The sequence below is a fragment of the Hemibagrus wyckioides genome, linkage group LG06, assembly GCF_019097595.1.
Source record: "Hemibagrus wyckioides isolate EC202008001 linkage group LG06, SWU_Hwy_1.0, whole genome shotgun sequence".
Classification (NCBI taxonomy): Eukaryota; Metazoa; Chordata; class Actinopteri; order Siluriformes; family Bagridae; genus Hemibagrus; species Hemibagrus wyckioides.
The window spans coordinates 26,214,009-26,238,818 of NC_080715.1; the positions used below are offsets into that span (position 1 = coordinate 26,214,009).

General features: G+C 40.6%; 1 protein-coding gene across 3 annotated transcripts; it reads left to right on the forward strand.

Moving 5' to 3' along the window:
* Nucleotides 1–1,830: 1,830 nt before the first annotated feature.
* Nucleotides 1,831–23,202, forward strand: nlgn4xb (neuroligin 4 X-linked b). 3 transcript variants are annotated; one of them, XM_058391064.1, is made up of 7 exons: nt 1,831–2,194; nt 2,354–2,421; nt 6,559–7,242; nt 10,332–10,490; nt 17,980–18,165; nt 18,288–19,077; nt 19,342–23,202. In XM_058391064.1, the coding sequence occupies exons 3-7, from the start codon at nt 6,780–6,782 to the stop codon at nt 20,198–20,200; spliced, it is 2,457 nt and encodes an 818-aa protein (XP_058247047.1). In that variant the 5' UTR covers nt 1,831–2,194; nt 2,354–2,421; nt 6,559–6,779; the 3' UTR covers nt 20,201–23,202. The 3 variants fall into 3 exon arrangements, with proteins under 3 accessions (XP_058247047.1, XP_058247046.1, XP_058247048.1); XM_058391063.1 differs by lacking the exon at nt 2,354–2,421; XM_058391065.1 differs by lacking the exons at nt 2,354–2,421; nt 6,559–7,242.
* Nucleotides 23,203–24,810: the final 1,608 nt, after the last annotated feature.

Consider the following 24,810-nt stretch of genomic DNA (forward strand, 5'->3'; position numbering starts at 1 on the left):
GTGTGATGTGTTGTGTATGTGTGATGTGTTGTGTATGTGTGAGGTGTTGTGTATGTGTGAGGTGTTGTGTATGTGTGATGTGTTGTGTATGTGTGATGTGTATGTGTGAGGTGTATGTGTGATGTGTATGTGTGAGGTGTATGTGTGATGTGTTGTGTATGTGTGATGTGTTGTGTATGTGTGAGGTGTATGTGTGATGTGTTGTGTATGTGTGAGGTGTTGTGTATGTGTGATGTGTTGTGTATGTGTGATGTGTTGTGTATGTGTGAGGTGTTGTGTATGTGTGAGGTGTTGTGTATGTGTGAGGTGTTGTGTATGTGTGAGGTGTATGTGTGATGTGTTGTGTATGTGTGATGTGTTGTGTATGTGTGAGGTGTTGTGTATGTGTGATGTGTTGTGTATGTGTGATGTGTTGTGTATGTGTGATGTGTTGTGTATGTGTGAGGTGTATGTGTGATGTGTATGTGTGAGGTGTATGTGTGATGTGTTGTGTATGTGTGATGTGTTGTGTATGTGTGATGTGTTGTGTATGTGTGATGTGTTGTGTATGTGTGAGGTGTATGTGTGATGTGTATGTGTGAGGTGTTGTGTATGTGTGATGTGTTGTGTATGTGTGAGGTGTATGTGTGAGGTGTTGTGTATGTGTGATGTGTTGTGTATGTGTGAGGTGTTGTGTATGTGTGAGGTGTATGTGTGAGGTGTATGTGTGAGGTGTTGTGTATGTGTGAGGTGTTGTGTATGTGTGAGGTGTATGTGTGATGTGTTGTGTATGTGTGATGTGTTGTGTATGTGTGAGGTGTATGTGTGATGTGTTGTGTATGTGTGATGTGTTGTGTATGTGTGATGTGTTGTGTATGTGTGAGGTGTATGTGTGATGTGTATGTGTGAGGTGTATGTGTGATGTGTTGTGTATGTGTGATGTGTTGTGTATGTGTGAGGTGTTGTGTATGTGTGATGTGTTGTGTATGTGTGAGGTGTATGTGTGATGTGTTGTGTATGTGTGATGTGTTGTGTATGTGTGAGGTGTATGTGTGATGTGTATGTGTGAGGTGTTGTGTATGTGTGATGTGTTGTGTATGTGTGAGGTGTATGTGTGATGTGTTGTGTATGTGTGAGGTGTATGTGTGATGTGTTGTGTATGTGTGATGTGTTGTGTATGTGTGAGGTGTTGTGTATGTGTGAGGTGTATGTGTGATGTGTATGTGTGAGGTGTTGTGTATGTGTGATGTGTTGTGTATGTGTGAGGTGTATGTGTGATGTGTTGTGTATGTGTGATGTGTTGTGTATGTGTGAGGTGTATGTGTGATGTGTATGTGTGAGGTGTATGTGTGATGTGTTGTGTATGTGTGATGTGTTGTGTATGTGTGAGGTGTTGTGTAGTTAAAGAAGCATGTTGTTAACACACAAGCAAAAAGGTCTTGTTATTACAGAAAAGGTGTCATTACGTTATAAAAGTATCTTGTTACGATTAAAAACAGTTTTCTCAAAGTAACAAAATAACTTCATCTTGTAAAAAAAAAGTAAAATGCTTTTCTTATGCATCAGCTCTCTCTCTCTCTGTGTGTGTGTGTGTGTGTGTGTTCTATATCACGAGTGTTTGCAGTGTTTGCAATAAGGTGCTGTGTAATGTGTCGGGTGTGTATTTGTGTATTTGAGGGTGTGTGTGTGATCTGAAATGTAAATGAGAGAAGTGTTTGAGGCACGCAGCTCGGGTGACGTGCCGACTGAAAGGGGCCAATGGGCTGCGCGCGCGCACGCGAGAGGGGGAGAGAGAGAGAGAGAGAGAGAGAGAGAGAGATTCAGTTTCATTTGTAATCCACTAATCCCTCTTAGGCGTCAAGATAATAAATCAATGTATTAAAATTGCGTCGATTGCACGGTTCTTTCACGCGTTTTTCCCCGCCCCCACCGGTCCCGTTGCCACGCGCGCGCCCCCTTCTCTTAATTGGCGCGCGCTGTGCACGTAGCCTCAACGGTTTTTTTCCTTTTTTTCTTTTTCTTTTTTTTTTTTGCGCGTGCCGCATTCTGTCCCCCGTCCGCGTCAGAGGAATGAAAAGACACACGGCCGAGATGCTCACAGTGAGTGTCGCGCGCGCGCGCGTTCTCGCGCAGTATCGGCTCGAGACGATCTTTCAGGAGGTTTTCGAGTCATCTCCATCATCATTATTATCATCATCATCTCCATCATCACGAGGTAGGACGCAGTGAAATCTCCTCGGGCATACGTGTGCGCGCGTTTTTTTTTTTTGTTATTGTTGTGTTTTTTTTGCTTTCCATGTGCGCGAGTGCGAATGTTTGCATGGATTTGATTTTCTGGGTTGTGCACATGCTGAATTTACCTTTATGCATGCAGCGCTGTGATGAGGGGGACATGCACTTGTTAAGTGCAATGCAGGACAGTGCAGCACGAGCACAGAGGAGGTGAACTGTCTCTTCTTTTTGCATTGTAGAAATCTCTCTCTCTCTCTCTCTCTCTCTCTCTCTCTCTCTCTCTCTCTATATATATATATATATATATATATGTGTGTGTGTGTGTGTTTGTATGTATGTATGTATATGTAGCATGGGCATAGGCATTTGCTCAAGTTTGCGTTTGATCGTGGTGCATTTCAGCAGCTTGCCAAATTCAGTGGCAGAGCCTCCAGAGACAAGCATGCATTTATTAAGAGCACATTCTGGAAGACACGCGATTATAGAGGTCCTGCTGTGTCTATTATTCTAATAGGCTTAATGTCTGGGTTTTTGTCAATCATACTAGAAAGAGATTGAAACTCAGAGAGGCAAAAATAAATAAATAAACAGTCATATTTATAATAAACCTCCATATTGTATCGAAAGATGTAGAAGCTTGACTCATGGTTGAAGCTGACCTGCTGCCAAATGACTTCTCATTTAGATCAGATTATTATTTATTATTTCCATGAATTGAATTGAATTTTGTGATTCGGGTTACAGATCTGACCTCATCAATCAGTGTGTCAGACCTGCACACACACACATACACACACACACACACACACACATGGTTGTCTTCCTATCCTTGTGAGGACCTTCTGCTGACACAGTTATCACTGTAGCTGAATAAAACGCTGCTCTTGCATCAAACCTGAAGCGAAACCTCAGTGGTCGACAGAAAACAATACAAAAGCTGCAAAATGTCCTCATAAGGTCAAACTGTTAGATATTCCTTTCCTTATGGGGACATTTGGCTGGTCCTCACCAAGCTATGAAAACATGCCTATACACACACACACACACACACACACACACTGTTATGGGCCTGCATGTTAATGAACGCTGAACCTTATCGATGCAGTAAACACAGGAGTGAAGGTCTGAAGCCACGACAGACGTCTCACACGACTCGATATGTTCCATAAGCTTCTTTACTCATAGGTTTATAATAATAAACTAAGTTTATACATCAAACGCAGCTTTACAGTGAATATGACAGATCACGTATTACCATGTTACTATTTCTATATGTATCATGATATAAATGTTTAGTAACAAATGTGAAACAAAACAGGACAACAAACATACTTCTACATTCTCTATAAACAGATTGTTTTGTTTTAAAGATGGCCATAAATTGTTTCCTAAAAAATTAACAATCCCTCAAATCTAACACTTTATAAAGAAATTACAAATTAGCAGAAAATTAGCAGTGATAACACGGATTATGTTTCTTTTTTTCTTTTCTTTTCATTTCTTTTCTTCTGTCTCAGTCAGCACTCAGATGTGTTGAAACACTGAGCAGCAGATGAAGGGTGAAAATTTCGGCCATGTGGACATCAGACAAACGATCTGTAGAAGGATTATATCAAACATTTACTGTTGCTTTTTGTTAAACTCTCGTGTTCTCATGACTGGCAGTGCCTGCAAGCAGCTCCCCACCTCACAGCTGTAATATTATTACACTCTCCACTACTCTCTTTAACCTGAAACAGGGAAATGATCGTTTTCCAGTCTTTAGTTTGTCAGTTCTGTGAGTAAACATGTTCCCTGCCATCTATATGCTAGTTAATAACTTTAATGCTAAACAAAACAACCATTTAAAATGAAAATAACATTAAATAATTATGTATATCCAACCTAGGAGTCCAACCTTATCTGACCTGATCTACATTAAACAATATGAAACTACCAGACCCTGGCGTCCTCTAGTTGGATAATTAGCTCATCACAGCCATGCTTTATCTAGTTATTAGCTGATTTAACTGGTCCTTTAAATTAAATAGTTTTAGAAAACGTATAACTAAAATGAATCTCTCATTAGAATGAATGCTGATTGGTGTAACATTAGCTAGCTAGACTTAATCACGGTAAATTATCAATCAAACAGTTAAAAAGAAACACATTTCACTGAATTTTTGAAATTAAATTTATCAGAAAAATAGAATTTTCAGCCGAGACATGAGGACGGGTGAGTAGGTACTGTAGCTTCTCAGTGATTCACAGACACGACGCTTCCTGCTGAGACGCTGTAACGCAGGAGCAGTCAGAAACCCACACTTCTAAACACTCTATAGTTAGTTATATTTTTATTTACCATTAATCAGTTAACTGGAGTCATGTGTTGCTGTTAAAGCTGTGCTAATTTTTTCTCCAGTAGCTTTCAGTTTAACTCTAAATCCATAACACCAACAGTCCAGGAATCTATCATTTAAAAACGTGTTACAAGTATATCAGCGTGGTTTTTTTTTTTTTTTGCCTGTTACTACCACCAACCTTCATTGGGGCATCACTGAGACTTTGACTTCATTCATATTAGTGGATGTGATGCACTTTGTTTGTAAGGGTTGTTATGGGTGAATGATGGGTAGAGGACGTAGCAGACAGGACGTACCACTTAACAAAGATCTGCAGCCATTACTCAGCATTATTTACATAAACAACAACAGAAAATTGTATTCAGAATATGAGAGTGTTTACAGTAGTAGATCTTCCTCCTGTGGAGAGTGTAATAGCATGGTGAAGCCACTGGGGGCAGCAGCAGCACTGGTGATGTTAGACTATGCAAAAAGCTGTTAATGCGGGTTTATTAATCAATCGCTTATTTAATAAAGCATGAAAAAAAAATACTTAAAATTCTAGCTTCTATAGACCCTTACATAGAAATTCTGTTTTTACAAAGAGCCTTTTGGAAAATATATCTGTCTGTATGAACACAGTGAAAATGCTCCCAGCCATGTAGACGTCGATAGAGCGCCTCAGGAATAAAGTCCACATTTCAGCAAGCTTAAGCACTGCATCAGATTCAGAATATCTGCACGTGTGTATGTGAGATAGGACGGTGGAATAATTGTTTGTATCTTCATTGTTTTGAAGACATCACCATCTAAATCTATAAGGGCAGAGCTCCTGAGTGTGTTAACTCTTGAGGTTTGAGATCTAACAGGAGGTCATGTTTAGAGACATTGTGGATAATGTAAATCTGTTTGAATAACTGAGTGATCAGTGGTCAGCTCTGTCCAGTGATAGGATGATGACCATCTAAACGTCCAGTAATCTAAGAGACCCAGAACTTTTAACATGATCATTCATCAAAAACTAATCCCATCTTTGATATTTCTTCTTCGTTATTACTCCAAACGGAGACAGTTTGAGCACTGACATGAAAAATGATCCCAATATCCTGTTCACACACCATTTAGCTTATTATTATTTCAGACGGCGGTGGAGCCGTGTACGCTCCCGCAGCCGCTAACACCTAATGGTGACTCACTTCTCTGTGTGTTTCTCCGTTATTAGACCACAGCACTGTTCACTTCTCCAATCTGGAAGCCTGGATTCGTTTTCTAAAACATCAGCTCTGAGAACAGCCACATAAATCATAGGATTATAATAATACGCTAGTTCTTATAGCACACGTCATCATTTCTATAGTAACGGCTCGCTCAATGGGACGACTGGCGTCGTTTAAGCCTTATACCGTATGGGTTAAAAACAGAGAGGGCAGTTTAACTCTTAATATGGTGGAGTTTCCTGTTAGTTGTTTATTTAACATTTATGGAAGGAGTCTCCAGTGTGAGCGATAGTATAACGATAAACGATAAAGAGAGTAAAATATTCCAATTGTTGACACGTTGCTGTGGAGTACAGGAATAAAACACTCAAGATAAGCTGTTTGTGGAAAATAATCAGGGTTGTCATGGTAACAGTAACTCCCACTGTTCAACCAATAGGGGCTCTTGTGCTCTTGCTGGAATTGTTTAGTGAACAATGATGAAATCTTGAGAAGTACCTTTAGATAAGATGGTATTGATTTTTGATAACAGTCCTGAGGTTTGGACCCGACTGTAGAATATCGATTGAGAACTACGAGCCTAGCGAGACGTTTCTTGAGGATGTGAAAGGGCAGAAATCATGACTTACGGCAGAAACCTCACCTCATTCAAAAAAAAAATCCTGATGGTGTCCACTGAAGCTCAGTAGACATAATTCTTTCAAAGTGCCTCCTCTCAAACCTCCTTTCTCTCTCTGTCTCTCTCTCTCTGTCTCTCTCTCTCTGTCTCTCTCTCTCTTTCTGCCCCCCCCCCCTTCTCTGAACTGCAGGATGATCATTCTGCCTGGAACTAAGCCAAAGAAGTGACTGCGTCATTGCTCTAGCTGTCCAAACAAGGGCAAATGGATCAAGACGGTGCCTCGTCATGAGCAGGAACAAAGGCAGCATCACGATTGGCGATCACGCCGTCTATCAGTCTGACGCAGTCCGGCTGGAGTAAGACAGTTGTTATTGTTTTTTTTTGGATTTCTTTTCACTCACTTTCAGCAAAATGCCAACTCCAGAGGAAGCAGTATGGTTACCTGCTCGTGTGTCCTGGCTGAACCCGAGGACGCTGCTTCAGATCTTCATCATGGCTGCAGGAGTAGCTGGAGTCACATGTCAGCAAGTCCAGTACACCACAGTCACAACAAATTATGGGAAACTCCGTGGGTTTAGAGCGGCATTGCCCAGTGAGATCCTGCGCCCTGTGGAACAGTATCTCGGTGTACCTTACGCCATGCCTCCTACAGGAGAGAGACGGTTCCAGGCTCCTGAACCACCCAATTCCTGGTCTGGCATCAGGAATGCCACCCAGTTTGCCCCGGTTTGCCCTCAGTTCCTGGAGGACCGATTCCTGTTGAGTGACATGTTGCCTGTTTGGTTCACGGCTAATCTGGACACAGTGGCCACTTACGTACAAGACCAGAGCGAGGACTGTCTGTACCTGAACATCTACGTGCCCACGGATGAAGGTAAAATCTGCATGCTTTTTGGAAGAACCCTTTGGCGTCGTGTGGTTCTAGTTAGAGTTCTGTACCATTGGACAGCCAGGTGAGTGAAGAAAGCTGTGAAGGATTGAGTCGAATATTAAGTTTCTACTTTAACTGCAAAATTCAGGGTGTAAATAGGTTGATTTTTTTTACCCATATCCCATTTTACTGCAGCTGAAAGGACGATTTATGGACAGAGAATTTGGGCCATAATTCAGAATAGTATAGTACAGTGTAGTAACTTTGCTTTAGTTTATTTCAAAGTATGAAGCTGCATGGAGTTCATGCCTCCAAGGTTGCCAGATTTGTTGTGAATAGAAGGTCTGAGGCACTGCTGCCTTTAAGCACAAACTTTCACCTTCAAAAACAAAACAGGACAAAAAAATCAAGGATAGAAAATGCTGACCGGAGAAAGAAGTAGTGATTTTTCTTTGCTTGCCAAAGCAACAAAAATAGAAAGAGATTAAAAAATGTCATGGAAGTCATTAGAACTCTTAAAGTAACAATGAAAGCAGAAGTAGACCCAATAACTTCACGTCAGAGCATTAATAGGTACTGACCATTACTGAGTACTGACTATTACTGGGCCCTGACCGTTACTGAGTACTGACCATTACTTAATACTGACCATGTGAATTGAAGTCAGCACTTTAATAAAGATAAGATAAAGTAGCTAGATGCCTTTTCTGTTAATCTGAGCACACAGTGGTTTCGTGTAATTACCTGAAGCAGCAGGACCGGCCTCTGGCATGAGCACCTTACAGTGATTTATGGTGACCTTTACAGGAAGTTTCCATCCTTTACAGGAAATAGTTTTTGTGGTCCAGTAGTCAGACCAGAAGGAAATGAAGAGAAGGCAGGGCTGGCAGTGTTTTATTCAACTGTAGCTGAACTTGACCAGTGTGTTGGTTGGAAGATGTTGATTTAAATTCATGTTCACCAGAGGAAGAATAAAAACAGATAAAAAATAAATCTTTCCACTATTCCTGCCGGATACATCACTTCACTCGGAAACACGAAACGCTGTAGAAAAAAATTCTGTTGGATTTTCAAGTTTCATGTCAAAAACAAATCAGTAGAATTGATTCGATTTTTATATCAAATAGGATGGATTTATGACGGATTCCAGCTAACATTAGTTACTAGAGTTAGTTACTACTTAGTTACCATCATGCAAGCTAAAAATTTATTAAACAGGAGTAAAGAGAGAACCCTAGAGTCCAACCCAGATCTTCAGATCCAATCACCGGACGCTAGGGGAAAAGATTTTATAAGAACCACCCAAGTGTAAATGTCTGATTAGAAAGTGTTGATAAAATTCAGACAAATGCAAGAAAAAGCAGGATGGAATTTTCCCTCCTGGTTAACACGTCACCTGGAGATGTTTTCCATCCATATCTTGTTTACAGATAATTCCTAAACAAGAGCAGAGCGGAATCCATCTATATGCTAATCTGTGTCTAAAAATGATTCAAAAAGTAGAATTGTAGAGAGTGTGATTACATCTCCACTTCATCCAAGGTCAAGCCCAAGCAGGAGTGGGATTTCAGATTCCCCACATCGTCTAGACACCTAATGCTGTGCCGTTACCGCGTCCTAATGAACATTCATAGGCATCTGCTATGAGCAGATAGGCTAAGCTCAGGGAAAAGAAGCAGTGAAACAGAGTACATTAAAAGATGAGCGTTCTTATTAGTGTGGATTTAGTGGGACTAACCTGCATGCTGTGTTCCTCAGACCCAGACATTTGTTTCTGTGACTCACAAGCTGGCATGACTAAGTCTGCTGCTCATGAGCCACATGCAATATGGAGGATTTTGTGTTCTGCAGAGAATCTGTAGCTAGAATAATCATTTTCAGCAGAGGAATCGTCCAAGGACACTCGGCATCTGGCCCATGTGGGCGAGCGTGTCAGTGCACGGGGGAGAACAGGCCTTCGATCAAGGAGCTATGCAAACACAGATACTTATAGAGTCCCTAAGTGTGTTTGTGTGTGTGTGTGTGTGTGTTGGTGAGGGGGGTTGGTTGAGGGCTCTGCAATGGCCTGGCATCCCATCCAGCCCCTAGCATGCCTGGGATTGGCTCCAAGATCCATCACGGCCCTGACCAGGCTACAACCCTTCACTAGGCCCTCAGAGAGTTTCTGCTAGTTGGTGGTGCAGCATGAGCACCAAGTATGCAAGTGTGCTAGTGTACTAGTAAGCTGGCAGGCAAGTGTAGAAATAGGACATTTAGATGTGTGTTAGAATGTAAGTGTCCTAGTGCTAATATTCACTAGCTATTAAAATACGGTTGAGTTGTGCAAGCATGCTACTAAACTAGAATCACAACTGTACAATTATGCTAGTATTGAAGTGCGCAGGTGTGTTTAATGTAAAAGTGTAAGTGTACTAGTATGCAATGGGATATACATGTGCTCTAGAGTGCAAGTATGTTAGCAAGCTAGTACACATGTATAAGTATATTAGCATGCAGGTATGTTGGTAAGCAACTGTACTAGCATGCAAGTATGCTAGTATGTGCTACTAAGCTAACATTTGCTGCTAAGCTAGCATCAAGTATGCTAGTAAGGTAGTAAGTTGATGTTTACTGAGGATTAGTCTGTTTTCAACTCAAGCTGAGTAGTTATGCTAGTATGCTAGCAGACAAGTTACTAAACTAACATATACTTGCAGGTTTAGTATGTATACAGATCCTTATGATTGGTCTATTTCTGGCACGCAAGTATATTATATGTGCAGTAATGTGGAAGTATGATACCAGGCTAGCAGGCACGTGTACACATATGCTAGTTAGTATGCAAATATGTAAGTCTTTGATTCACAAACTGTTCCGATTGGTCAGTTGTAGGCTCAGGATTATACTTTTTTAAACCCCAAAATTGTAACTCAGTTAATAGACACAGTACTGTACACTTCTCTTTATTCTTCTTCACTCTTTTTCTTAAGGAAATAACTAGCACATGGCTGTCTTTGTCTTGTGGTTTTTTTTTTTCAACATTCCTTTTCATTTTAATGGAATCATTTGGCAAGGTTTGTGATCTCAAGAAATGAATCATTTGGTGATTGCAGATGTAAGTGGCGATGAAGAGGACGTGCTCAAACCTGTCATGGTGTACATTCACGGTGGCTCTTATGTTGAAGGAACAGCCAACGTGATTGACGGAAGCGTCCTTGCTAGCTACGGCGATGTCATCGTCGTCACCGTCAACTACCGACTGGGAGTTTTAGGTACGTACTTTAACGTTTATCCATATAACGTTAGAGATCTGAATGCCTTCACAACTACTTATACTGTAGTAATTGTACAACCTTCATCTTGGGTGTAGCATGAATTCAAAAGCTGAGTAGCTAATAGTAGCCATGTTTGTTAAGTAAAATAGTTCCTGATTAGCAGAACGATGCACTACACCGATGCACTATATGATTTTACAATTGCACCTGATTACACACGTTGCAATTTGTGTAGCTAGGACAAACGTCTGTCTTTAGTTCTCTGTGTTGTTTTGTATTTATATGTTGTATGTTGTCTATGTAGCACCAGGTTCATGGAGAAACGTTGTTTCATGTCACTATTACTGTGTCAGCTGTATGTGGCTGAAATGACAATAAAAGCTTCTTGACTTGACTTGACTTGACCAAATTTCAGCATGATTGGACTCAGGCATGCTTAGAAATAGTTACATCCTCAAAATCATGTAACCCAACTTCTGCCTGTGTCGGCCATATTGTTTACAAACGTTACTTTTAGACAAACAAAATGCCATGATTGTGACTGATTTGTTAACACTTCCATGACTTGGCGGTTGACATTATTGTTAATGCTTGTTTTGTTATTAAGTTGGATCTCCTCAAGGGATAGTAGCAACTTCCACTGACACCAAAACCCTCAGCTTTTGTTTCCCCAGGTGCTTTTCTGCAATACGCAGTGATACCTTTTGCGTTGAAAATCTCACCTGTTACCTTTCAGAAGCTTGTTCTGTAGTTCTTGCTGGTGTACGGCTGGTTTAGATGTTTTAATGGAACACTCCTGTGATTGGGGCAGTCGTGTTGAGTCTCTTAAATTAAATCAAGCTAATTTTGATGATGAACTTAGAATCTGAAGTCCTTGTTTTATTCTGCTCCTGTTTTGACTGACCTGGATTTTACTAGACCTTTTAAGTTGAAGACTGTAAGTGGTGTAAAGACTGGAGTGGTGCTGTGGCGAGAGGACAAAAATGCGTTGATTATTCTGTGTCCTGCTACTCACGAAAGTTCAACAAGTATCAAGTACAGTACTCTATTCTAAAGAGAGAAGCTTTGCTTTACTTCTAACACTTTGAGGAGTATGTAGGCTCAAGTCCGGCAGACTATAATGGTGTAATGGTTAGGGATCTTTGCAAGGGCATAGATTTTTATTTCTGTGAAAAGTGTTTTAGACTCAACACCTCACAGGAATGGTGTGTTCATTCATCATCTTCTTGTCCAATGCCAGAGGCTGAGAGGAGAAGCCTTTACTTTTAGAAACCACCCCAGAAGAGTGACAGGAAGTGACGAGAACACTTGAACTTGGGTACACTTGAAACAATCAAAGCTTTGTGGTTAAAGAGAGTGTTTCCGGTTCACTCCAGTGTTTCGTGTCTTGTTTGGCTTTGTGTGTGTCACATCATCAGTCCCCACTTTGTGTGTTGTTGACCGTAACTCGGGACAGGTAATGCACTTTGGTATGCGCTCAGACATGGTGCAGCATGTAGGAAACTAACAGTAGTTCCCCCCTGAGGGGGTCAGGTAATAATGGGTCTAATACAAATCTACACTCAAGTTAGATAAAGATAGCTCTATCTTAATCAATCAAATCTTTGATAAAATCTGACTGGCTAGAGGTGGCTATGTTTTTTCGATAATAAGGTAATAATCAGAACAACTATATACCGTATGAACAGTTCCTGACAAACATGTATCTCTGCCCTATCTGGATGACCATGTTGCATTAGTCTACAGCTATAAGGCTGACTGTATTGGATTAAAAGCACTTCTGAGAAACACTTTACTTGTAAGCAGCCTGTGATCTATGAGACGGCTAAAGAGCCCAGTGAGTTCTCTGAATTGCTCCAGCATTAGAAAGACATCATTTTGTGTGTTTTTTCCTCTGCTTTTTAGGTATGTGTGGTCATATTGCACTAGCCTGGTCCGAGCAGTGACCCCTGCAACTGACAAAACTGTATCACACAAATGCATCATCATGGAAAAAATAACTGACTCTGAGGAGTTATCTACAAGCTAGTCATTTCAGTATGCTGAACATGCTGCTCGGAAAATCAGGTTAAACACCTCCATCACTTGCGTCTGAAAAGGAACAAAGTGCATATGAAGTTTTTGAAACCAAATTAAAGCTTCAGAGTGTAGGAAATGACAGAAAGGAAAAGAGAGCTGTAGCAACAGCCACCCCAGACACCAGGTTCTCAGAGAGGTATCAGTGCTTTAAAGACTGTATGTGGGCCAAAGTGCCTCCCAGATGCAGGCTGATGGATAGTTTGATGCCACATTAGTTTACAGAGATTAAACAGTACAGTACATTCTGCTTGTGGTGCAGGTACTCAGTAACTCGCCCTTTAAATGGTGTACCATAAAGGAGGAGTGTGAGGTGGGGGTGGTTTGTACTGGAAGGAGTGTGTCTGGGGATGAGCTAGAGGGGTAAATACTAATGTGGCACACCTCAGTCTTCAGCCCTGTTATTCCATTTACTTTTCTGTGCTCTGTCTCTTTAGTTCTCCCTGAGCAGTGAGCTGATAATATGGACCACTGTGAGTAGAGCAAATTAAAAGCTTAGCAGAAAGCGAACAGCGTTATTGGGTTTGAAACATTTTTGCGTTACATTACTTCCATTCCAAGGGAATGACGTTGAAATAAAGCACTTTGTCTACTAGTGCCAAAACCCTAGGGCTAATCTGGAACACATGCAATGGAGTCCCTGTTGCCCTAGAGTCTAGTCCTTAACCAAGCTGCAGGAACCAAATCATCTATTGCACCAGGAAATAAAGCCCTTTATTGCTTCCCACCTCTAGCTCCAAATTATTCGCTGAGTGGTATGGGTCCTTCGAGGTCACACAGCAGGATCAGGGAGTTTAAGTTTTAGTGAATGGAAATGCAGAGACAGGTTTTGTCTGCTCAAACAGTGGTAAGACAGTGGAAACAGAGAGTTGTTTCAAAGAGGATTCAAAACTGTCAAATGTCACTCCAATCCCACTTGAAGACAATCCCTAATCATCTCACCATTGGATGAGCTTTCTCCCCTTCCCGGATGCTCAGATCTCCAGTTTGAGACTCCTTCCAGTGTGTTTGTGAGCAGCCAATCTTATTTCTTGCTTGAGGACAAACAAAAAGTGGTTTAGGACAAATTGGGGGATATGATGGTGGCTTCCCGTAGTGACTTGAGCAGCAGTATTGTGCTTGTTCCCATGTCTGGAAGGGGCAATATGTTTCTGTGTGAACTTCCACAAGGTCAGTGCTCTTTCTAAATTTGATGTTTGTTCAGTGCCTCATATTGATGAGCCCTAGATTACCACGCATGGCTTGTTTTAACGAAGGCCATATTTGACTAAGAGCTATTAGCAGATTCCTTTCTTACCAACAGCTAAGGAAACTCTTATAAGAAAAGCCAATAAAACATATCAGGCACAATGAGTAGGACATCTGAGTCTGAGATTAATTCAAAGACCACATCAGAACATGACCTCAACTTAAAGAAGGACCTGTACTCTTTCTTCTATGTAGAGCTGAACTTTAAATTAAAATCCACTTTAAGAAAAGAACGGATTAGAGGATTTGTAATAGAATGGAGGAGCTAAAGCTGCAGGTGCTCCAAAACCAAATAACAAATCTGCATTTGTGTTCATCTCATTTGTCTAAATGAAAATAGAGAGAAACTGGCCAAGATTTTATGTGCATAAGTTTTCTCTAACTTGAAAGCTCCTTGCTGGATTTTGGCAGTTTCATCAGCCCCAGAGCCCCACTTCCTACCTTCTTTACACCTTTTGAGAGCTGTTTTCATTTTGAATATAGTAATCACCAGAATCCTTTAAGCAACAACTGACTCAGATGTTGGAGATTCTGAAAATAGCTGTTGAAGAGTATCCTGCTGATTATAAACCGGGGTAATATACTGCACTTGAGGTTTAAGTGATGTCCACAGCAAGGTATGATAGCAAAAACATGACAGTGACCCTAGTTAATTTCTTGGTGACATGCTGCTGGTACATTTAACTAAAACAAGATGGAGGTCAGTACTGTTAAGTCATTTAGTAATGATCATATAGCTCTGTGGTCAAATAGCACCGTGCTAAAGCGTCATTAAAACAGAAAATGACGATCTGCTTCAGTGCACCTTAAGGAACCTTTGAAAAGATGCATCAGGCTCAGGAACTGAGTTGTTCTGCTTTTCAGGCATAGAGTCCCTGTCAAATCTGCCAGAATTTCAGCAGACACTCCTCAGCAGAGTTAGTGATGTTCATGTCTCAGCTATAGTGAAGGCCTGTGGATTGTATATCATGCAGAAACAGAGCATCGATGTGAACAGACTAAAGTGAACAGTCCCACTGCACTGGATCATTAAGCACTGGTCAGTTCTCTAAGCTCAAGGCTACTTGATTACTTACCGCTACATAATATTGTGGCAGATCTTTGTGCTTCTACCAGATTGGACAAAAATCTGCTGGTGGTGGCAGCTACTCTCGAGGGCTTCTGGTAACTGAGACTTGGAATTGATGTAAGAAATCACATTAATCATTTTATTCTATACCTGCCATCAAGAGACACCTCAAATGAAAAGGGTTCAAGTAAAGCTTCCTCTTCCAAACTCAATTCCTCTCCCATCCGTCAACTTACATCCCCAGGAGTCCACCCCACCACCGCTAATCCGATCTGTACTTTGCTGATGACCTGCTGATGAAGGGTGGAGGGTTATCATTCCTCTGGGCATGCTAAAAGGAATTGTACAGGGGACATATCGGGAAGTCTTTGCAAACATGCTGGAGTAAGTAGATCAAGGACAAAATGCTCCGGTGTGCACAGAGAGTCACGATGCTCCGTAGCCTGGCAGTTTTTGTCGGTGGCCCTGCTCCTGTAGAATTACAGCAGGTAAATAGGAGCAGATGTGGCCTGGTCAGTTCTGAAAAGACAGCGAGGTGAAGGAAGACCAGGTTGTGGTATAAAAGATGACACTTCAGCCAATGAGGGTCACCAGTGTAAGTGTGTTTATGACAGCACTGGAAAGCACACTTGGTATCTTGTGATTAATCTTTTTTTTTTTTGGACAGTTTTGTTCTTCGGAAGGTGTGTACTGCTTAGCTGCATGACTCAGAGGCTTATTACCACACGAAAGTGATTGCAAAAAAATAAAAATAATGAAATAAATAAAAGTATGCTGATGACCCTGGAATAAATTGTCAGGGTGAAACTTCTGCATCACAAAAAAAGAGGGACTTCAATTAACCTTTATCAAAAGGTGTGTGATTTATGCTTCGGTGGGTGAAGGTCACTTCATTTGCACTCGTCTGAAATTGCCGGTGCAATCACCCTCTTAGCACAAAGGATCCAGGGATTTTATTTTCCAATCAGTTGTTATGTCATGACCCAGGTTATATCATTCAGGTTTAAAACAAACAGAAAATTACAATATTTAAGCATTGTTTTTAGCTTTAAAATTAGGGATCATCATGTAAGAAAATATAGGATCTTTTACCTTCTTATAACAGTACAGGCTTTAATAAATAATCACTAAAACACCTGATTACATTATTCACAGTTAATAAGCTCAAGGTAACAGTAACAGAGCCATGAAGGTAATGGGGAAAGATCCTCACACTTAGCAGAATTCAGATGATGCAAGTCACCTGTGTGTAGTTCAAACCTCCGGGGTTTCCAGTTTATTTGTTTATTAAGTAGAAGTGTCCATCACCATTAAACACAAAGACAAGCTCAGCTTTTAGATCAGGAATAGAAAATGGGGACTAAAGAAGAAAAAAAAGAATTTTCTTTCTTTCCTGTTGAGTATAATAGTGTTAATTTAATAAAACAATGGCATATTAATATTTATATTTATTGCATCATATCTAAGTATTTAATATTGGCCTCATAATATAGCCCAAAGGTAACAAGTGCTTATTGAATCACTAAAAAATAACTAAAATAATAAATTAATATCCACATAATAGTCCAGATTAAATAGCAGCTAAACTGAATACAGGAACTTAAGGAGCTCAGCCTCACTTAGGAATTTTACAGAAATGAACCAAAAGCAATGAAGTCATTGCTTTTGGACGTAGTTTTGCTCATTAATTCATGAAGTATTAATGTTAATGAATGCTGTAAATGGGGTCAGTTACGGGAAGCTTCAGGAACAGTGTTACCGTGCCTCTGTATCAGAGAATTCAGAGCTTTAGAGAGAAATGCCAGCTGCTGTTCCCAGGTATAATCGATCATACAGTCACATCTGACCCATTTAAAAATGGGACATTTATCAAATGAAGCAGCCATTAGCTCTGGATGAACATTGACTAATGAATTTATCACCATGCAGATGAACCCCACTGGAGGTTATTCGCAGCAGTAGCACGACATTTACACCTAGTTTTAATGAAAGCTATGTGTTTTCTTCATATATTCTGTAACTTCTAGTGATGCATAACTGACGATCTGCTAAATTAAATTCATACATTGTGATTGTGTGAGAGTTTAATATCCTGCATTTATTAATAACATATTACACAATAACTCGCTCAGGCTCTCAGGCTTTCCATGATCTGAATCATTTTTACATAAGACCATGTGGACCTCCCAGATTATCCAAAAACCAATCAGACTGAGAAATATGTTTCATTACGTAATGATCTAGAACATTCTATCTGTCATACTGTCCATTAGGAGCATCTATAATGTCAATGCGGCATGTCTGAATTCTTCAATCTGATTGGTCAGAAGGTAATGAGCTGTTTAAATAACACTTATGGAAGGAGTCTCCAGTGTCATAATTAAGGAGTACAGGACCGTAGTGTATATTATGTAAGTAATAAATCACTTGATGAGCTGTTAGACAAAAATGTGGTAACCATGCACCATGTACAAGTATAAGCCTCATGCTTCTATAAGAACATGAAAAGGTAATGCCATACATGTTATTTTACCATCTTGGAAGACAGCATCTTTTTTTTCTCTTTCACACCAGACAGACCCTTTGACTTTTGAATTCTCCATAATTTGCTTTGTTTCCATGTTTTTGTGGACCTGTGTAAAGGCTACACTGTCGCTTGAGCATCCATGTCTCAGATAACGTTCCTGGGATGCCCTTTGTCAGTCCTGCTGTCTGACTGTTCTGGTGGTGGCTTCTATTTTTAAACTCCTCCAGGCACTTGAGTGTTTTCTCCAGTGAGTTTTCGGCACAGGTGCCTATCTTCACTATGGTCCTTGAAATCAGATACACACTCTTCTGCATTTTGGTAGACATTCGGTCCCTGCAGATACCTTGTCAATGGTGCTTGATATTATTATTTATCTTTTTTGGTCCGTTCTTTTAAAGGGTGTTGATCATTCTGACTTTATGTACACTGGTGAACATCAGGAGCAATTATCTTTAGATGTTCATGAACACTGGAAATGATTTTCATGAGCCTTTGCAATACCTTTTGTATGATTGTCATAGTCTCAGCCAATACAATATCAAATAAACCCCTGTATATTTTTTTAGGATTCTTGAGCACAGGTGATCAAGCTGCCAAAGGGAATTATGGACTCTTGGACCAAATTCAGGCTCTCAGATGGGTGAAAGAGAACATCCAGGCTTTTAATGGAGATCCTCGAAGAGTGACGATATTCGGGTCTGGAGCTGGAGCATCATGTGTCAGTCTGCTGACTTTGTCCCACTATTCGGAAGGTAAATTGCTTATTTTCACTTCCACAAATATCCACTGCAGAATGTGCAGAATATGAGCTTTACAAGGTGCTTTAAGTGTTCAGATTTAGTACTTATACGGTGCTGGTGTATATATTCTCCAGATTTGTTCCAGAAAGCAATCATTCAGAGTGGTACAGCTCTTTCTAGCTGGGCCATTAACTACCAGCCAGCCAAATACACGCGAATGCTGGCTGAGAAGGTGGGGTGCAATGAGGACGACTCTATGGAAGTGATCCAGTGCCTCCAGAATAAGAACTACAAAGAGCTCATCGAGCAGAACATAACTCCTGCCAAGTACCACATCGCTTTTGGACCTGTAATTGATGGAGATGTTGTGCCAGATGACCCACAGATCTTGATGGAGCAAGGCGAGTTTCTGAACTACGATATCATGCTCGGGGTGAACCAGGGCGAGGGTTATAAATTTGTCGACGGTATTGTGGACAGTGAGGACGGTGTTGCCGGAAATGACTTTGAATTTGCAGTGTCAGACTTTGTTGATAACTTGTATGGCTATCCGGAAGGGAAAGATACCCTGCGGGAGACAATTAAGTTCATGTACACGGATTGGGCAGATAAGGAAAATCCAGAAACAAGACGTAAAACATTGGTTGCTCTTTTCACCGATCACCAGTGGGTGGCGCCAGCTGTAGCTACCGCGGATTTACACGCTCAGTATGGTTCTCCTACATATTTCTATGCCTTCTATCACCACTGCCAGAGCGAAATGAAACCAGCCTGGGCAGATTCTGCACATGGAGATGAACTTCCATATGTTTTCGGCATCCCTATGATTGGTCCAACTGATCTCTTCAGCTGCAACTTCTCTAAGAATGATGTAATGCTGAGTGCTGTGGTGATGACCTACTGGACTAACTTTGCCAAAACTGGGTGAGTAGATGACACTAGCATCAACAGGAAGCAGTTTTTGTGCATTTCATAATCCAACCATTCCATACCATTTCACAATGTCGATCCTGATGCATGCCCAGCTTGTATCATTTCAGGCTTACCATCTACAAGATCTTTGTTGGACCCATACTGATGGTAGAGCATATTTAACCATTCATTTATTCTTGAGGTATTAGAATTTTTTGTCAATTTTGCATCACGTTTAACAGTTCAAGCTTAAAACATATTTGTTGTGCTTTTCAGAGACCCAAACCAGCCGGTTCCCCAGGACACAAAATTTATTCACACCAAACCTAATCGCTTTGAAGAAGTGGCATGGTCCAAGTACAATCCTAAAGACCAGCTGTACCTTCACATTGGTCTCAAGCCGCGTGTCCGAGACCACTACAGGGCTACTAAGGTTGCTTTCTGGCTGGAGCTTGTGCCGCATTTGCATAACATCAACGAACTTTTCCAATATGTATCATCAACCACCAAGATCCCTCCTCAGGATACGACCCCTTTCTCATACACCAAGCGCTTATCCAACAAACTTTGGCCGTCCACCACCCGGCACCCTTCGGTTCCTTCATCCAACACCAAGCAGTCCACAGACCAGCAGAAGAATTCAGAGCATGAGGACAGCTCCGTAACCATAGAAGCTCGAGACTATTCCACCGAATTGAGTGTCACTATCGCAGTCGGAGCGTCGTTGCTCTTTCTAAACATCCTGGCCTTCGCAGCCCTCTATTACAAGAAGGACAAGCATCGTTTTGAGGCCACCCGACGTCCAAGTCCACCGAGGAACCTTGCTAATGATGTACCAAGGGTTCCAAGCGAGGATCTGATGTCCTTGCAGATGAAGCAACTCGATCATGGCCACGATCATGATTGCGAGCCATTGCAAGGGCACGACATGCTCCGGCTTACTTGTCCTCCGGACTACGCCCTCACTTTACGCCGTTCCCCAGATGACTTCCCAATCATGACGTCAAACACCATCACCATGATCCCCAATTCTCTCTCGGGGATTCAGTCGCCATACCATCCTTTTAACCCATATGCCAACAGCACTCCAAGCAATACCGGCCTCCCTCATGGACACTCTACCACTAGAGTATAACTCAGTGCCAATGACTGTACTTTGCAAGCAGCAGATTATTATTTAAGTCAAACAGAGTGCACCTGGTTGTTTGGAAACAAGCACTAAAGGTGTTATTTTATTACCGACTACTCTATGAACTATCTCAAATAACCTGTATAATGTGAACAATGAATGTAATGATTTTCACATTTATGGCAAAGCCAAGTAAGCTTAGGACTCTTCTTTGAACTCTAGCACTACGATACCCTGTATGAAAACCCATCATTCCTGTTCTGATCTCTTTGCATAGATTGTGAAGTGATCTCCTGAGATCTCCTCAATCCTAAATCAGTGATATCATCCGTTTATTGATTGGTTGCTCTGGTAGAAGCAATAGTAGCATTAGCCATGGTCCTCATGGCTGTCCTAAGTACTGAGATCAATATTTATTGATAATTATTTATTAAGATAAAGGTTTTGCTATAATTAGGCTTGTGCAATATTGACTTTTACTTGACCATTTAGGAAAAATTTGAACTGCTTCAATCAACTAGTACCAAACATGATCATTTCTACCATTTCAGGTTTAAGGAGTCTACACTGATGGATTTTATTTTAAGTTACTGAGCTGGGAGAATGAGCATTGAGGAAAAGGGGTGGGGCTTACCTGCAGTTTTGGATAATTTCAACCACATCACCTGAATGAATCGTTCCAGAGGAAGATGTTGATTGGCTCTTGATCCATTAGATATTTTGGTATTTGTTACCATGGTAACTCATACTTTGTTCAACTACAGCACTCCTACACAAAGTTGACAGGTCTGGTAAAATAATATCATATAATATCATAAAATATAATAAACGCCATTGGATATAGAGAAGACTAAATCGCGATGTCGCACAAGCCTAATTATAATGTTATTTCTCCTCACAATAGCACTTTCTAAGAGTCTAAGGGAACATTAAGAGATCCAGAAATCATTGTTACTCTCATACAGTTTAAATCCAGACAAAGAGATCAGAGTGCAGTGTAAATATCTGTGCCATGTACCGAGTGCTCATATTGTAAATCTTATGAGCTTAGCTCCTCAAAGGTAATTGCCTTAAACGGGGCAATAATCCTATTTCTCAGTCCAAATAATGCTTATTTAAGAGCCTAAAGTAATGTATATAGCTTAGGATAAAGCACAAAATGAAGAAAAGGCTAGTGCTTGTATTGTTGTTTCCCTTCTAAAGAACTTTGCTTCTCATGCAGACGCTGTCTATCTTTTCTGTTTCATCCGTTTTTAACATGCTGTTGGTGTTGTAGATCTCATTCTCATGCTGTTCGCTTAACTCTGTGCCTCAAAGGCTAAATGTCTTTTGTGATTTTCAAAAACGTCCAAAAATTGAGAACCTACTTGTGTGAATGTCAAACTTTGCCAGTCCTCAGGAAGTGTCAACAGACATGCTGTCATTTATTTACTGCCGACACGTTACCGTGGAGACGAGCCGCAGGATTTTATAGCCCAGCTGTTTTTATCCACGTCCGCATTTTGTAGCTCGTTACACTGCAACGAAAGGTTTGATTTAAGCCTGACTGCAGTTAGAGTTCCAGATTTTAGTACCTTACACTCAACAGTTGCTTCATTTACAGAGAAATCAATGTGTAATGCTCAATGTGTCCACCATTAAAGTCTCCCAAGGGCAAGGAATCAGAGACGTTTGTAAGGAGCATTCTCCCATCTGCAGTGTGGTGATGTCATACAGCACAGCCCTTTAAAACCACTGCTCTGAAATTCTTAACTCTTTTCAGATTGATGCAGTTTCACAAAAAAAGGGTTTTGTATAATTAGAAAAAGTGTACTGAACATTCTTGCTAACCTTGAAACTTCAGAAAGAGTTTTTTTTTTCATTCCCAGAAAGGTTCAGGTTTCAGATGTTGCATTTTGGCGACTTCTATGGATGAAAAACTGAAAAAGGAAACTGAAAACATCTGTGGGGTCCAAGCACCACTGTCAAGTCATGCCCCCTGATTATCTTATGAAACACCTGCTGGAATCTTATCTGAGCGATGCAGTCCACTACATTCCAGCTCAGTCAGACTTGAGGTTCAGAATCAACTATATTTTGTTAAAATAATAGGACTAGTTCACAGATGTAGGTTTTGGATATTAGCTTAACATCTACTGTACGTTCTCGAGACTTTCTTGCTTGGTGGAATTTCCTCAGTAGAAAACTGAGCTATAGCGCCACCACCAGACCAGTCTGACCCATGCTGCCTGCCTGAAGAAGAAAAACAACAACCAGAACAATCGCAAATGAGAAAAACAATACAGTCCCAGCATTTTTGGTGCTTGGACCCCTAACTATTGCTGAAGGCTTCACAGACTCTTGGTTGCATGTCAGGGGTGTGGCCTATTATACAGTTATTATATGCATTGATGATTGTGTATAAAGTTGGGAGAATGTAGAGATATTTTTCTCATTTCACCATTTTTGAGTTATTTCTCAGTGTATGGCTTCTGACGCTTAGATTGAGTTTTTTTTTGTTTGTTTGTTTTGTTGTTTATTATAACAGCCGTCCTGTACATATTTAACCTTCTCCTGTATTTTCCAGCTGGATTTGTTTAATCTGAGGAGGGACTATATACTAAAATTATTCTTTTAATCTACTATAAATGTCCATTGTATTATAAGTAAAAGTTCAAAATTTTGGTTGAACTCTGTGGTTGTTGTAGCAGGTCTGCTCCAGGATGGATCCATGCAGGCTGTCGGTGTCGGTCCAAAATTCATTACAGATCAAACGCATCCATCTTTAGTACGACTTCAGGCTTCACAGTGGAAAAAAAATTGCTGGTGTTGTGTCACAGATTCAGAGAGTCATGTGAATGATGTGAAGCTGAAGTCTTCTAAATAAACAGGACGAACAGACGTTTCCACCCAGTGCAGAAATTCAGATTATTTGTTAGACAGCAGGTTCAATCCGCAGTTTTTTTGTTTTTTTTAAATGTTTGCTTTTGGCTCGCCGTGTATGAGACTTTTCTGCTGTCATTTCTAAAATAAAAGTATAATAAAAGATTCTAGATCTTTCTGTTTGTTGATATTTTATTCACTGAGCAGCAACAAAGCACTTTTCCTGTCCAGAATTTTATATAAACCCATGAAAGTTGTTTATTATATTTAAAATAATAACACATCTTCCTCACAGTGTGACATGTTGTAGCTGTTCTGAGTTCCGTTTATGCTCAGCACGGGTGTAACAAGTGGTGATTTGACTTATAGTAACCTTCCTATCACATCAGTTCTCTATCACATAAATTTCACCAACACTTTCAACACTTTCCTACGTCCTGTAATTAGCTCAGTCTTCATTCACATGTAACCAGATACACAATCTAACAAACTTCCTACGTTCCTATGTTAATCACTTATACACCGATCAGGCATAACATTCTGAGCAGTGGCAGGTGAAGTGAAGAACACTGATTATCTCCTCATCATGGCACCTGTTAGTGGGTGGGATATATTAGACAGCAAGTGAACATTTTGTCCTCAAAGTTGATGTGTTAGAAGGAGGAAAAATGGACAAGCGTAAGGATTTGAGCGAGTTTGACAAGGGCCAAATTGTGATGGCTAGACGACTTGATCAGTGCATCTCCAAAACTGCAGCTCTTGTGGGGTGTTCCCGGTCTGCAGTGGTCAGTATCTATCAAAAGTGGTCCAAAGAAGGAACAGTGGTGAACCGGTGACAAGGTCATGGGTGGCCAAGGCTCACTGATGCAAGTAGGGAGTGAAGGCTGGCCCGTGTGATCTGATCCAACAGACGAACTACTGTTGCTCAAAAGTTAATGCTGGTTCTGATAGAAAGGTGTCAGAATACACAGTGCATGACGGGTCAGGGTTGTTTTAGCAGCAAAAGGGGGACCAACACAATATTAGGCAGATGGTCATAATGCCATGTCTGATCGGTTTATATTTGAAGGATCATGTTTTTCAAGCTAAATGACAACATATTTCATTTAGACTGAAAGAAACAAGTCATGTGTATTCATATGAAATGATACAAATCTAAAGGTTTCTGGTTGTACTGAGGCTAAAGTCCAGTACCTGTGCTGCACCTCATAACTCACAGAAGAAAACAAATCTGAAGTAAAGTACGAGTCTGCTGCTGATTCCGTTGTATTCCATTAGAGGTGTTATAGCACAAGGGACGGATAAAAGAAAAAGAAAAAACAAAGAACCTGCTGGGATTGGCTGATGGTGCCAGAGGATATCCAGCTGTCCAGCTTGTGAGGGTTTGAGCAGGTGGAAGCAGGTTAGATTATAGCATTAACATTTTAAAAACATCACACACACACACACACACATACAAAGAAACACAGACACATCCAGAGAAAAACAGACACACAGACAAACTCAAACACACACACACACATACAGAGAAACACAGACACACAAACAAACTCAAACACACACACACACACATACACACATACAGAGAAAAACAGACACATAAAGAAAAAACAGAGACACACACACTGGATTTTACTCTATAGTGGGTTTTGAAAATGTTTTTTTTTTTTCTCTGTGTCCAGAGTTTTGTGTCACTAGAAGAGAAGAGAAGCTTTTCTAAATAAATAAAGGGAGAAATTTTAAAACTCTGTATT